We start from the raw sequence: 14086 nt of genomic DNA on the forward strand, positions 1-14086 counted from the left end.
CAAAAATGAATGACACGACACGTAACCTGAGCAGTCTCTAACAAGTCTTCAACTCGTTGCCATTTAAGTCTCCGCTGATCATATCATTAAGATGAATCCTAAACAGACGGAATGGAAGTCTGATGCCTTCCCTTTCATTTATTAATACCACAGCTAAATGGGGAATGTTCTACGTTCTACTACCAAAGCCCAATTCAGCTGTGGTGATTATTATGGAGTGAGTGGAGGAGATGTTGAGAGATCGTTCTCCAACTCACAGCAGCCAGCCTTGATGGGTACAATGCATAGGGGCAGAGTACTATACTATATTATCTATCCAAGTCCAGTTCAGATCAGCTGTGGTGACTATTAGGACATTTGTGGATGTGTTGTGGCTCTCCTCCTACTCACAACAGAGAAAAATAAATGCTGTTGCTACCTCACTTTCAAACCAAGGTGCCTGAACAGCGGCGCAAACCGAAGAAGGCGACTACTCACAGCAGCCAGCCTTGACACTCTCGTCAGCCCCGTCCAGACAGTCCTTGTCCCCGTCACACTTCCAGCGTTGAGGGACACACACATGGGTGCCGGGACACTGGAACGCCTCTGGGCTGCACGTCTTGGTTTCTATGGCAACGTCGGAGACATGAACAGGTTAGATAACTTCAGAGTAGCGGTCGACCAATTAAAAGGATCAATCAACCAACCAACGAATCTGGCTCCTCCTGAGTAAATATGTTTGGGAGAATTTGGGAATCGTGTTGCTAATTGCTGCCAATGTCAGCAGAGGGTCTGGTAGAAAACTCGGTGTGATCTGGGGTGTGATCTGGGGTGTGATCTGGGGTGTGATCTGGGGTGTCGGTTGAGCCACTCACTGCATCTGCTGTCCTCGTCACTATTGTCGCCGCAGTCGTCAGCGCCGTCACACACCCAGTGGTTGGAGATACAGCGATGGTTCCCACACTCAAACTCGGTGGACGTACAGAACTTATCTGCAGAGGCAGAGGGAAAACGTATTTCATCTGGGTTACTTTGTGCAAGAATAGATTTATCACCACATTTTTACATTTTTATTATTGAAATTAGGACAACGTTGAATGAATTATTAAACTCTGACCCCCATGCTCGTTGTGTTTATCTATTGAATACGCAGGGAGACCACACCGTTTTGATCTTTGTGGCACAACAGTACAACACAAAGTTGTGCATTACATCAGCTAAGGGAATACGGGGAAGCACAGAAGGCATCTAATATCTGTCAAAGAGACTGACCACAGTGGGTCTCGTCAGCGCCGTTCTCGCAGTCGTTCTCCTTGTCACAGGTCCAGCTCATAGGGATACAGCGACCACTGGGGCACGCAAAGAAGTTCACCGGGCACTTCAGCTTCTTCTTGTCTGGTGGAGAGAGACAGAGAGTACACTGTAACGCTTTGAAGACCCTAAAGACGTTTGGCAATGAGTCAGACCAGGGGTTCAAATAGCCATGCTTCATTTCCTGCACAATGTAACCAATTGAGCAGTCCCAAAAGTGCCACCCCCGCCCATTTTGGCACTCCGGGCAGGCTCAAACAAACGCTTTAAGTGTTTGAAAGAAAACGCAGAACGTTTAAAGCCCTGTCCGAATGATATTACTGCCCAATAGGCCCTAAAAGGAGAAAGGTAAGATCTGTCTGCCCGTTACCTGGGCAGTTTCTCTCATCCGAGAAGTCTCCACAGTCGTTGTTGCCGTCGCACTGCCAGGAAGGCAGGTAGCACAGCGTGGTCCTCTCACAGCTCTGAAAGGTCGCCCCCTTCACCCCCAGACGGAAGTAGCGGGAACAGTCAGTTGGCACTGGGGAGGAGAGACGTCATACACAAATGAACAATCATTAGGTGGTTAGTTGAGGGGCTCCTGGGAGCAGCGTCTGTACGTTCAACACGGAGTGGGGATCATATGTGCCCTATGTGGGCTATGTTAAAAACGGATGCACTAGCCACAGCATATACTGAGCCATTTCAGACGCATCCATACTTAACAGTTTGACATTACTGAGCTCAAATGACCTTTCGTCACAGATATCCGACATGTAAAAGACAGCCTGTAGACTTACAGCAGTTCATCTCGTCACTGGCGTCCTCACAGTTGACCACCTGGTCACAGCGGCTGGTGTTGGAGATGCAGCTCCCATCTCGACACTGGAACTCTCCGGCTTTGCACAGGGTCACTGGAGAACAGGCGCACACACACATTAGAACGGGTATAGTAACGCGCACGCACGCACGCAAACACACAGGCACACACTACTTACTGTTGCAGGGCAGCTCGTCGGAGTGATCTCCACAGTCGTCAGTCCCGTCACACCAGAACATGTGGCCGATGCAGCGGCCGTTGATACAGCGCCTGTAGCCTTTCTTACACAGCCGGTTCGCTGCAGAGAGCAAGACCAGCGTCAGAAGACGTACTCCAGCCGTCTTACTATGACCAATATAGTATGACTAAACAATTATTACACTGTTCTCTTTCTTGAAATTGAACTGACATCCCAAAAACACCAGCCGCACACACACAGACTCACCGCAGTAAGACGGTTTCTCGTCTGACTTGTCCTTGCAGTGGGCCATGCCGTCACAGGTCAGGCTGTAGTTGATGCAGTCCCCGTTGCCACACTCAAAGTCGTCCACACTGCCACACGACGTGTTCAGAGCTACGGTAGTAGGGACAGGGAGAGACCGTCAGCACCATGTGTATCCTAACCTAGACCGTGACCCCTAACGAGAACCTATTGATTCACAGTGTCCACAGGCCCCCACCCCTTCTCACCCGAACAGGAGTTGTCCTCCAGGAGTCTGCGGTCTCCACGGCAACTACAGTTGACCCTCGCGTCTGAGGTGAGCAGACACAGGTCCTGACAGCCCCCGTTGTTGATCAGACAGGGAGAGAACTCACCTGGTAGAATTAAAATCAATTAAATGTACTTGCATAGCCTTTACATTTTTATTTGACCTTTATTTAACTAGGCAAGTCAGTTAAGAACAAATTCTTATTTTCAATGACGGCCTAGAAACAGTGGGTTAACTACCTTGTTCAGGGGCAGAACGACAGATTTTTACCTTGTCAGCTCGGGAATTTGAACTTGCAACCTTTCGGTTACTAGCCCAACGCTCTAACCACTAGGCTAGCCTGGCGCCCAAAATACTGAAACTTTACAGTAACCCTGTGTAATATCCGCATGGACATGATTAAGCTCTGGGTTCCCGCCGTAGCCCTGGAGCCATCTAGACTACGTTGGACTCAATTGGCAGTTCGTCAGCATAAATGACCCGCCCCTTTTTGACCTTCCCCATGAGTTCCATCACTCACAGCTGTTGGTGTCATTGGCCACAGCGATGATTCCCATTGGCTGCTGGGGGATGTCATTTCTCAGCAACCTCATGTCTCTACCCACAAACTTGTCGGCCCTGAGCACGGCCCTGCGGACCCAATCAGTCCAGAAGATGTAGTTTCCATACACCGCCAGGCCAAACGGATGCACTGGCTCATTCTTCACAACCACCTATGGGGGGGGGGGGGGGTGACATGGCTAGTAAGAAAAGCAGTTTGTCTTCAAACAACCAAAAGTATTAGAGATCTTATTTCGATAATGATTCAGAACAAATAAAAAAAATGGTTAGATAAGAGAACACAAGCGCAGACCCTTGGGGGTCCACAGTGGCTGGCGTCAACACCGTCCCAACAAGTCACAGGTAACAGAGGTGACTCACGTATCGGTTGCTGCCGTCGTACTCGCAGCGCTCGATCTTGTCCAGCGTGGCGTCTGAGAAGTAGAGTTTCTCGGCGCGGTGGTCTATGGCCAGGCCGTTGGGGGTGCGGATGTCATTACCGATGATCACCAGCACGTTGGCACCAGACAGACTGGCACGCATGATACTGGGGGACTGCTCGTTCCAGTTGGTCCAGAACATCAGACTAGTAGACAAGGACAACAGGAAGTAAAGGGCCAGTTAAAAATAGCCTGGGAAAATGGTCAGCTACATAAAACAAACAGACAATATGGTAGAAAGACAAAGTAATGGAGTCGATGAATAAAACGCTCCAGTAAAAGACTAATAAAACTGACCAAACAGCTACGGTTTGACATTTCATCCGTCAATTCAAATCTAGTAGTCGTTGTCGGGGGCTTTCAAAAGTCATTCACGCTCCTTCAAATTCTACATAAAAAATATCAAAATACAAACGAACATCACTGCCACTCACTTTTGACACTCATCCAGTACAAAGGCCCTGGGGTGGTCGTCTCCAGACATGGTGACCACGGTGTTGCGGTCGTAGGCCTGCGGTCGGCTCTGGTCGACCGTGTGTCGGGTGATGGTGGAGGTGGTGTAGCTGGTCCAATAGAGGGTGTCCCAGCCACGGTGGTACGCCAAGCCCTCCACTGAGCCTACATCTGGGGGGAGAGAGCGAGAGAGCGAGAGAACACAGAGGGGGAAAGACAGTCAGTAAAGGTATATGCCCTATTGAGGGACTGTGACAGTACAGGAGAAAACAAGACAAGACATGATTAAGTTTTCAGCACCCTGTCATCCTTTAGTGTAGTGGTCACAACACAGTCAATACTACTGTCACAGACCTTGGTGGGTCTCTAGCAAACGGACCAAGAGAGCCAATGAAAGAGCATCGCCTGCTGAGAAGGAAAAAAATCCAAACAAGTACAGCAGAAAAAAAGGGAACGCTTCAATGTATGTAGTAGTATTGGCAAAGGGAGCGAACCTCTCTACAAAGGCCTTTAAGGGGTGAATTCAACTCTAATCATGAATCATCATTAAAAGATGGAATAGGTTGCAAGCATGGTCAACTTTCCAGAAAGGCAGTGGTTAAATGGCAATGGGAAAGGTTCTTATATGGGCATGTCCATCCAAATCAGCTGTCGAATGGAAAAAAGCTGTGAGGAGAAAGAGAGAGGGGAGAGAGAGAGAAAGACCGTGAGAAAGGAGAAAAGAAAGCGAGAGAAGAAAGGACAAATGGTACAGTGCTATGAGTGAAGGACCTTGCCATGCCTGCTGTTCGGTATCATCCTGTCATTTCATGGCTGACTGCCTGCACACACACTGCTCCTCTCCCCGCGGACCCTGTTATTCATGGTGACTTGTTATCCAGGAAGAAAATAAAAAAAAGACACCACCAGAACGCACACACACACACACCTTCTCCCTCTACAGTTTCCATTTCAGGATTCTGAAACCCTTTTCTGACTCAAGTAGCTGTGTGACACCCAGCAGAGGAGAGGTCACCCAAACATAATCCCCTGTAGACTCTTTCAAGGGTCACCCCTTATGGGCTTCTCTCAGAGTTTCCAGCATCTGCTGGCGTCACACCACTGTCCATTTTTATGACAGCAACTGCTCAATAATAAAAGCCTGGACACTCCATGTAACTGTTTGCTCACGGTCAAAAGTCAATAACGAGTTATTTTTCTCCCAGGTGTTTAAGGTGGACGGAGGAGGGCTGGAAATCTGTCTGCACCTACAGACAAGCAGTCAAACTGTAGCAGAGAGGGACTACATTAAGAACAGGCAAAACATTGCAGAGGCCAGCATTTAAAGCTAACCAACCAGAACTCTACTAAGTTGGCGTCCAAGCCACAGTCGATATTCTACATCCTTGAAATTCCTAGTGATAAGGGCAGACAAAAAGGAGATGTTGGCAAGGACGCTAGCAAACAACTGGTTAATCAGTAAAGCTATACAGATGTGATGTACCTGCCAGGGTTAGTGTGTTCTGAACAGTTTAACTGTAACTTAAATCAGAGACACCTCTGTGACTCCCCTCCTCCTCCCAGCTCCTATCTCAGCCCCTGTTCAAACAGTAGTTAAACGAGAAGCGGACTGTTACAGAACTGACAACATTACCTGTCCGACAGACGAACAGTGAGTATCGTTCTCAAGACCAACAAAGCCCTCTTTCCCGGTCTTTATTGTGTCCTCTTTTTTGTGTCGTCGTCGGTCTTCGTTCCTTCTCTCGCGTTCTTGGTTGTTCCGCCTCTTCTCCGGCTACCCGAGGAATCTGAATCTGTGGCCAGGCAGGCAGGATAGCAGCATGAACCTCATAACGGACGACAACACTACAGACACCGCAGCGAGGCACTTAACTTCAAGTAGAATTGACTGCTTTTAAATGGCAACTGAGACGGCAGCCAGCGACAGCAGCTCCTTTGTATTATAGTGTTGCTTGGTTTCAACAAATCAATACAACATTAAGGAAGAGACTGGATAGACATTTTTCAATACAAGCTCAGGACCAGAACTGGGTTGCTATACATATTTTTTTAAATCACCAACTTTTTGGGGGGAGGAGGGGGGAGGAATACTGATATGGAACACAGCCAGTATGCAGCCAGCGTCAGGAATGGACTCCTCTCTCAATGTCAGTCTCTAAGAAGAAGTATTTGTGTGTAAACTTGGATCATTAAAACTTGTTTTGGAAATCTGGAGTGGACTACGCCCCTGATTCCACAATACTATTTTCTTGTTGGGTGTTCTGGCCAGAGACCGTAGAAACTAAACAACAGAAATTGATGCTGCATTCTTGTCAAATACAAACCGCCCGGATAAAGATTGTCACATCGTCTAAGTGGAAACGTAAAGGAATCGCAACTGCATTCGAGACGAGGAAGAACAGACACCGATGCATTGTTCACGCGCTTCTAAGCATGAACGACCTTAACTGCTCAGTTCGCTGCTGCCTGTCAAGGTGAACGCGTCAGTGAACCTGTCAGTCGTCGTGTTGAAGTGCCAATGTGGTTACGAGTGATAAGGTTTTACAGTAGGAGAGGGTACGTTGGGAGGAGGGGTGTTGGGGAGAAGTGTCAGAGACAGTGTTACTGTTATGTCCCCTATTATCAGACAGTCATTATAACTACTATCAAGATTAGTGATAATTAGTAGTCTGAAATATCAGCGCCACCGTGCGTGTCTACGGAGGACAGAATAGAATAGAATTCAAAATGTGCTTTGCAACAAAGAACTGTGGTGAAATGCTGCTGATGAACAATAGTGATGGGGGAGCTTTGTATAACATTAGTAGTGGTGGGGGCCAGGGGAATGGGACAGATGGGACCGAGATGACGAAGTTGTTGGTGCCCATGCTGGACGGCCTCATCCTGGTGACGGGCCTGGCGGGCCACTGCCTAGTCATCTCCATCCTGGCCGGCCGCAGGAGGCGAGGTGATTGATCGATTTTTTGGGGGGGTAAACATTTTGTGCAGTTAGAAAGTCTTAAATTAAAAAAGTACAAAAGCAAAAAAAGACCCCAGAGGACGACACATTGAAAGCGTGAAAAAAAACTTGTTCCACTGTGGTGGTGTGTGTAGGTGGAAAGCCTCCTCATGGGACAGACACCCTGCTGCTGGCTCTGAGTGCTGCTGACCTGCTGCTGTTGCTCTGCCTACCCTTCCACACCGCGGCCATCGCCCTGGGCTCCTGGCCCTTCGGCAGCTTCCTCTGCAAGGTCCTTCATCTCGCCATCTTTTCATTCTTTGACTAGGGATACACTTTATTTTTATGTACTTCCTTACTTAGATCTTCAACAGTATTTTTATGATTATGTTGTATAGTGCCTTGGGTATGAGAAATACGCTCTACAATTGTGTTTTGCTGATTATTAGGTCGTCAGCTTCCTGGGCGTGGCCTGTTCTTCCGCCTCAGTCTTCACGCTGGCTGCGCTCGCCGTGACCCGCTACCTGACTGTGGTCCACCCCGCCTGGTCCTTCCGCTCCCGCATGCACAGCCGCCTCAAACTGACCGTGGTGCTCCTCTGGGTTCCCGCCGTAGCCCTGGCAGCTCCGCAGTTTGCTTTCCGCACGGTGGCGGTGTCCAGCGCGTTACACTGCTTCGCCTTCCTGGGCGGCCTCAGTCAGCTGGTGTACAGCACGGCGTTGTTCCTGTTTGCCTTTGCGATACCATTGGGCGTTATTGTGATGATGTACGCCAAGATCTACTGCTTCCTGCGCCAGATGAGACTGTTGGGATGTGCCTCCCAGCTGGAGCGCTACCAGAGCCAGGTAACCTGACCAAGGTGGCCGCTGTCCTGTAGTCATGTTGCCGGGATATCCGGGGTCCATTCTAGTGTCGCTTCTAGTTTTAACTCTATGTATTCTAATGTTCTGTTTATTTCTGTGACCCACAGGTGACCCACACGTCAGCGCTGCTGGTGCTGGTCTTCACCCTCTGCTGGCTGCCCTCCTACGGCCTCATGTTCTCCCTCCTAGGTACCACATAAAAATGTAAAAAAAAAAAAAAGATTCTGTTATATTGTCTTTTCAATTGTTGTAATATTGTGGACTGGATTAAACTTCTATCCGTCTCTCTCTCCCTCCCTCAAAGGGGTCAGAATCTCTGGTGTCTCCAGCTACCGCTCCATAGCAATCTTCATCCGCCTACTGGCGTCTTCAGCAGCGGTGGTTAACCCCGTCCTCTACGTGTTCATGTCCAATAAGTTCAGGAGGGATCTGATGGACTTGGGCCGGGAGAGATGGGAGGGGTGCAGGGGGTGTATGGCAGGGTGTACGGGGGTGTTCAGGGGCAGGGACATGGTGCAGCCCTTCAACCCTGTGGAGCTGGATACGCCACCCCTACCCCTACCCGGATTCTAAGGGTTACTATGAAAACTCGATGGACATTCTGTGGATACTTAACGGATATTCTATAGAGCTTTAATGACCCTCTATGGACCAGGTATGTTCACTATAAACTTTCTATGGACCACTTTATGGACCTTCTATAGACCACTTTATGGACCTTCTATAGACCACTTTATGGACCTTCTATAGACCACTTTATGGACCTTCTATAGACCACTTTATGGACCTTCTATAGACCACTTTATGGACCTTCTATAGACCACTTTATGGACCTTCTATAGACTACTCTATATAGACTACTCTATATAGACTACTCTATATAGACTACTCTATATAGACTACTCTATATAGACTACTCTATATAGACTACTCTATATAGACTACTCTATAGACCTTCTATAGACCACTCTATAGACCACTCTATGGACCTTCTATAGACCACTCTATAGACCACTCTATAGACCACTCTATAGACCACTCTATAGACCACTCTATAGACCACTCTATAGACCACTCTATAGACTACTCTATAGACTACTCTATAGACCACTCTATAGACCACTCTATAGACCACTCTATAGACCACTCTATAGACCACTCTATAGACCTTCTATAGACTACTCTATAGACCTTCTATAGACGACTCTATAGACCACTCTATAGACCACTCTATAGACCACTCTATAGACCTTCTATAGACTACTCTATAGACCTTCTATAGACGACTCTATAGACGACTCTATAGACGACTCTCTATAGACCTTCTATAGACTACTCTATGGACCTTCCATAGACCACTCTATGGACCTTCTATAGACCACTCTATAGACCACTCTATAGACACTCTATAGACCACTCTATAGACCACTCTATGGACCTTCTATAGACCACTCTATGGACCTTCTATAGACCACTCTATGGACCTTCTATAGACCACTCTATGGACCTTCTATAGACCACTCTATGGACCTTCTATAGACCACTCTATGGACCTTCTATAGACCACTCTATGGACCTTCTATAGACCACTCTTTGGACCTTCTATAGACCACTCTTTGGACCTTCTATAGACCACTCTATGGACCTTCTATAGACCACTCTATGGACCTTCTATAGACCACTCTATAGACCTTCTATAGACCACTCTATAGACCTTCTATAGACCACTCTATAGACCTTCTATAGACCACTCTATGGACCTTCTATAGACCACTCTATGGACCTTCTATTGACCACTCTATAGACCACTCTATAGACCTTCTATAGACCACTCTATGGGCCTTCTATAGACCACTCTATGGGCCTTCTATAGACCACTCTATGGGCCTTCTATAGACCACTCTATGGGCCTTCTATAGACCACTCTATAGACCACTCTATGGACCTTCTATAGACCACTCTATGGACCTTCTATAGACCACTCTATGGACCTTCTATTGACCACTCTATAGACCACTCTATAGACCTTCTATAGACCACTCTATGGGCCTTCTATAGACCACTCTATGGGCCTTCTATAGACCACTCTATGGGCCTTCTATAGACCACTCTATGGGCCTTCTATAGACCACTCTATGGGCCTTCTATAGACCACTCTATGGGCCTTCTATAGACCACTCTATAGACCACTCTATGGACCTTCTATAGACCATTCTATGGACCTTCTATAGACCACTCTATGGACCTTCTATAGACCACTCTATGGACCTTCTATAGACCACTCTATAGACCACTCTATGGACCTTCTATAGACCACTCTATGGACCTTCTATAGACCACTCTATGGACCTTCTATAGACCACTCTATGGACCTTCTATAGACCACTCTATGGACCTTCTATAGACCACTCTATGGACCTTCTATAGACCACTCTATGGACCTTCTATAGACCACTCTTTGGACCTTCTATAGACCACTCTTTGGACCTTCTATAGACCACTCTTTGGACCTTCTATAGACCACTCTATGGACCTTCTATAGACCACTCTATAGACCTTCTATAGACCACTCTATAGACCTTCTATAGACCACTCTATGGACCTTCTATAGACCACTCTATGGGCCTTCTATAGACCACTCTATGGGCCTTCTATAGACCACTCTATGGGCCTTCTATAGACCACTCTATGGGCCTTCTATAGACCACTCTATGGGCCTTCTATAGACCACTCTATGGGCCTTCTATAGACCACTCTATGGGCCTTCTATAGACCACTCTATGGGCCTTCTATAGACCACTCTATGGGCCTTCTATAGACCACTCTATGGGCCTTCTATAGACCACTCTATAGACCACTCTATGGACCTTCTATAGACCATTCTATGGACCTTCTATAGACCACTCTATGGACCTTCTATAGACCTTCTATAGACCACTATGGACCTTCTATAGACCACTATGGACCTTCTATAGACTACTCTATAGACCTATGGTCAGTGGGGCAACATGTTTGACTTGAACAAGATCGGTCTTACAACCTCACCTCATTTCAATAAACACAATTAGCTCAGCTGAGGCCATTAGCTTTTTCCCGTTTTTAATAGCACAAGCTGATTAAAAACCACACGTGTACGAGTGCGTGAAAGCCCAGCTAAAACGGCCAATTGTACACGATACCCCAGCATCCTCCATTGAGAGGATCCGCCAGAATGTTTTGCCTCTTGCGGACAGTAGAACATAACAGGGTCAACGTTCATACTCACTCTCCACCACCGTCTTGAGGTCTGATCCGTCATCGTTGATCTGCTGGATGTTTCCAAAGTGTATGTCACTGAAGAAGATCCGATTGGCTCCCCTCCCCCCTCCTCCGCGGTAGTCAAAGGTCAGAGCGATGACGTTCTTCATGTGTTCCGGGTCCTCGAAGGGCTTGATGGGGGCGTTCAGGTTGGTCTCGTCTGATAGGTGGATGCTCTTCAGAATGGTCCGCTCCGAGTAGAGCAGGTAGCTGTCGTAGTCGCGGCAACCGCGGCCGTCCTCGGCCAGCATGCCGTGTGCGCAGGCGCACGTTCGCTCCCCGTTGCCACGGTAAAGGCAGAGCTGTTCGCAGCCGCCGTTGTTGTCTTTACAGACGTTGGTGCCTGAGGGAGAGCACACGCACATCAGTCTCATAGTCACATCAGTCTCACACAATTTAACACAGCACACCAGGGTTAGAGAGAATTCCATTTCAGTCAATCCAGGAAGGGAATTAAAAATCCTTGTTCAAAATAACTGCCCCTATTTACTTACTTTTCATTTGAAATGTCAATTAAACTCCTGCGTGGACCGATTTAAAATGAAATGGATCCCAACCCTGCCACACATGTGGGTTTCTCTTAGAGGTTAAATGTCCTTACCTTGTTGCCGGTCCCTGTTGAAGACTTTGATGTCCTTCAGTTGTACACCGATGCCTGTCCTCAGATACACATATTCTGTAGCGTTGTCTTTGTTGCCTCTCTTGATGGAACCGTTGGCGTGAGTCCTGGTCCAACACGGCAAACAAAACACTAGTCAGTCACGTTCAAACAGGCTTGGAGGTAAAACAAACACAAATTGTATTAAACGACACTCACGCGATGGGAATCTAAGTCTGGTAAATGGCAGGACGGCATAAAATGTCGGAAAACTGTTCGTCTATGGCCTTATGCTCCTTAAAGGAGCCAAGCACATTAGTCAAGTAAATCAAGTATACCATAGCAGGGTAACATATTAAGGGTTAAACCAAGACCGAGGAGGTGACAGGGATAGGACAGCAGGGAGCTCACCTGTCACTCCAGTAAATGTAGCCCTCGAAGACGGACACGGCGAACATGTCCATGTTGTTGTTAACCAGCACCACCTCTCTGTTCTCTCCCGTCTCCAGGTTGATGCGCTCGATCCGGTCTGTCCGTGCGTCACACCAGTACAGCAGCCCCTCCTACACACACAATCAGACAAATACTCAAACCGCTTTCTAAAAGAAAACAGGAGAGAGGAGAAAAGAAAACGCTAGGTTTGAATCTGAAAGATAGATGTGTGTGTGTGGACTGTACCTTGTAGTCGATGGAGATTCCGTTGGGCCACATGATGCTGGAGTTGACCAGGACTAATCTCTGAGAGCCATCCAGACGGGCCCTCTCTATACGGGGGACCTGGCCCCACTCTGTCCAGAACAGATACCTGCAGAAACACGCAGACACACACTCATATGAGGTTGAAGGCAAAAATGTACAGTTTCCCCGTCATATGACCAGTTACTGCTCGCAATTATTAATCAAAGTGCAAACACAACTGATTGCTGGACCAATTATAACAACCTATAAGTAACCATGTTAAGACACACAGAGCACTACGGTACACACAGACACCCAATCCCTAGTCCCAGCCCCAACTACATACCCTCTCTCTGGGTGCACGGTGATGGCGCGGGGCTTGTCCAAGCCCTGGGAGATGACCACGTAGCAGAAGGATCCATTGAGTCTGGCCACCTCGATGACGTCAAAGCCCTGGTCTGTCCAGTAGATGTTACCTGACAGGGGACGGATGGGAGGAGTCAGTGGGTGTGCGTGTATACGTCCCTGCGTGTGTACGTGGTTACGGTTCTGGTTGTTCTCTGACCTGCGATCCAGTCCACAGTGATGCCCTCCACCCTGCCGATGCCGTTGGTCACCACGTCTTCTCGCCACGTCTGGTCTCTCTTAGCTCGGCTGATGGTGCTCAGTCCCATGTCCACCCAGTAGATAGTGTCATTTTCTAACAAGACAGACGTGATGACGGTTACTAACCGGATACAATAATCATTACCGTTACCAAAATAAAGTCCTACTAAAATAGGTAGCCTAGCAGTTAAGAGCATTGGGACCGTAACCAAAAGGTCGCCGGTTCGAATCCCGGAGCTGACTGTGTGTGCGTGCGGGTGGGGTGGGGTGGGGGGGGGGGTTGTGGATCTGCCAATGTGCCCTTGAGCAAGGCATGTAACCCTAATTGCTCTGGATAATATTTGTCAATGTTGCTTGAACATAATAAAGTTACATAGTAATTACTTGGAAGACCATAGGCAGGTACAGCGTAGAAACAGTTTGGGGAAACATCTTTGCAGTACGGTTGGTGTGACTACACATTAACACTCAAGTGACTTGATCCTCAAACCAAACTCCTGTTTCGGAATTGGTAGGCCCACAGCAGTATACTCACCGGCGTGGAAGTCGATGCCCACAGCTAGCGAGGTGCCAGACACGGGCACCAGGGCATCAGATTTATCAGACGGGTCCAGGGGGATTCCTCTAATTCCCTCATGTACTGAGTAGAGCAGGAAGGAACCCATACCTGGAGAGGGAGGACAGAAAGTTACTAAGGCTACTGTTACAGTAAGATGTCTCTGTATATTCTACCCAGCAAGGCTATATAGAGGATGAGGTGCTTCTATATCCACGAGTGTCCAAGCGCCTGTGACCTTTTGAATGTTTGAATCCCTTTGCGACGTAACGTGATTTGTGGATTTGAATAAAGTGTTTAAAAATGTGTGTGTGACGG

At 47.8% G+C, this 14086-nt stretch overlaps 2 protein-coding genes across 5 annotated transcripts in view; one reads left to right on the forward strand and one right to left on the reverse strand.

The window, feature by feature from the left end:
* The window catches only part of LOC139542227 (low-density lipoprotein receptor-related protein 1-like), a 134929-nt gene that overhangs the window by 19382 nt on the left and 101461 nt on the right, over window positions 1–14086 (reverse strand). For all 4 annotated transcript variants that reach the window (XM_071347407.1, XM_071347406.1, XM_071347410.1 and 1 more), the window contains exons 36-53: window positions 13748–13879; window positions 13172–13306; window positions 12953–13082; window positions 12607–12733; window positions 12340–12491; window positions 11932–12056; window positions 11299–11673; window positions 4214–4403; window positions 3721–3925; window positions 3320–3512; window positions 2780–2905; window positions 2535–2663; window positions 2268–2387; window positions 2070–2183; window positions 1661–1810; window positions 1252–1374; window positions 855–971; window positions 478–606 (exon numbers count right to left, since the gene is read on the reverse strand). In XM_071347407.1, the coding sequence (XP_071203508.1) occupies window positions 478–606; window positions 855–971; window positions 1252–1374; window positions 1661–1810; window positions 2070–2183; window positions 2268–2387; window positions 2535–2663; window positions 2780–2905; window positions 3320–3512; window positions 3721–3925; window positions 4214–4403; window positions 11299–11673; window positions 11932–12056; window positions 12340–12491; window positions 12607–12733; window positions 12953–13082; window positions 13172–13306; window positions 13748–13879 (2772 nt within the window). The remainder of the gene's footprint in view (window positions 1–477; window positions 607–854; window positions 972–1251; window positions 1375–1660; window positions 1811–2069; window positions 2184–2267; window positions 2388–2534; window positions 2664–2779; window positions 2906–3319; window positions 3513–3720; window positions 3926–4213; window positions 4404–11298; window positions 11674–11931; window positions 12057–12339; window positions 12492–12606; window positions 12734–12952; window positions 13083–13171; window positions 13307–13747; window positions 13880–14086) is intronic.
* Window positions 5760–14074, forward strand: LOC139542230 (galanin receptor type 1-like). The gene is made up of 6 exons (XM_071347416.1): window positions 5760–7179; window positions 7326–7462; window positions 7620–8015; window positions 8141–8222; window positions 8338–8688; window positions 12438–14074. The coding sequence occupies exons 1-5, from the start codon at window positions 6960–6962 to the stop codon at window positions 8604–8606; spliced, it is 1104 nt and encodes a 367-aa protein (XP_071203517.1). The 5' UTR covers window positions 5760–6959; the 3' UTR covers window positions 8607–8688; window positions 12438–14074.

Source organism: Salvelinus alpinus, chromosome 17 (genome assembly GCF_045679555.1).
Source record: "Salvelinus alpinus chromosome 17, SLU_Salpinus.1, whole genome shotgun sequence".
Taxonomy (NCBI): Eukaryota; Metazoa; Chordata; class Actinopteri; order Salmoniformes; family Salmonidae; genus Salvelinus; species Salvelinus alpinus.

Coding starts and splice junctions, on each gene's coding strand:
- LOC139542230 (XM_071347416.1), top strand. CDS start 6,960: ATGTGCTTTGCAACAAAGAACTGTGGTGAAATGCTGCTGATGAACAAT. Junction 7,463..7,619: donor TCGGCAGCTTCCTCTGCAAG/GTCCTTCATCTC, acceptor GCTGATTATTAG/GTCGTCAGCTTCCTGGGCGT. Junction 8,016..8,140: donor TGGAGCGCTACCAGAGCCAG/GTAACCTGACCA, acceptor TGTGACCCACAG/GTGACCCACACGTCAGCGCT.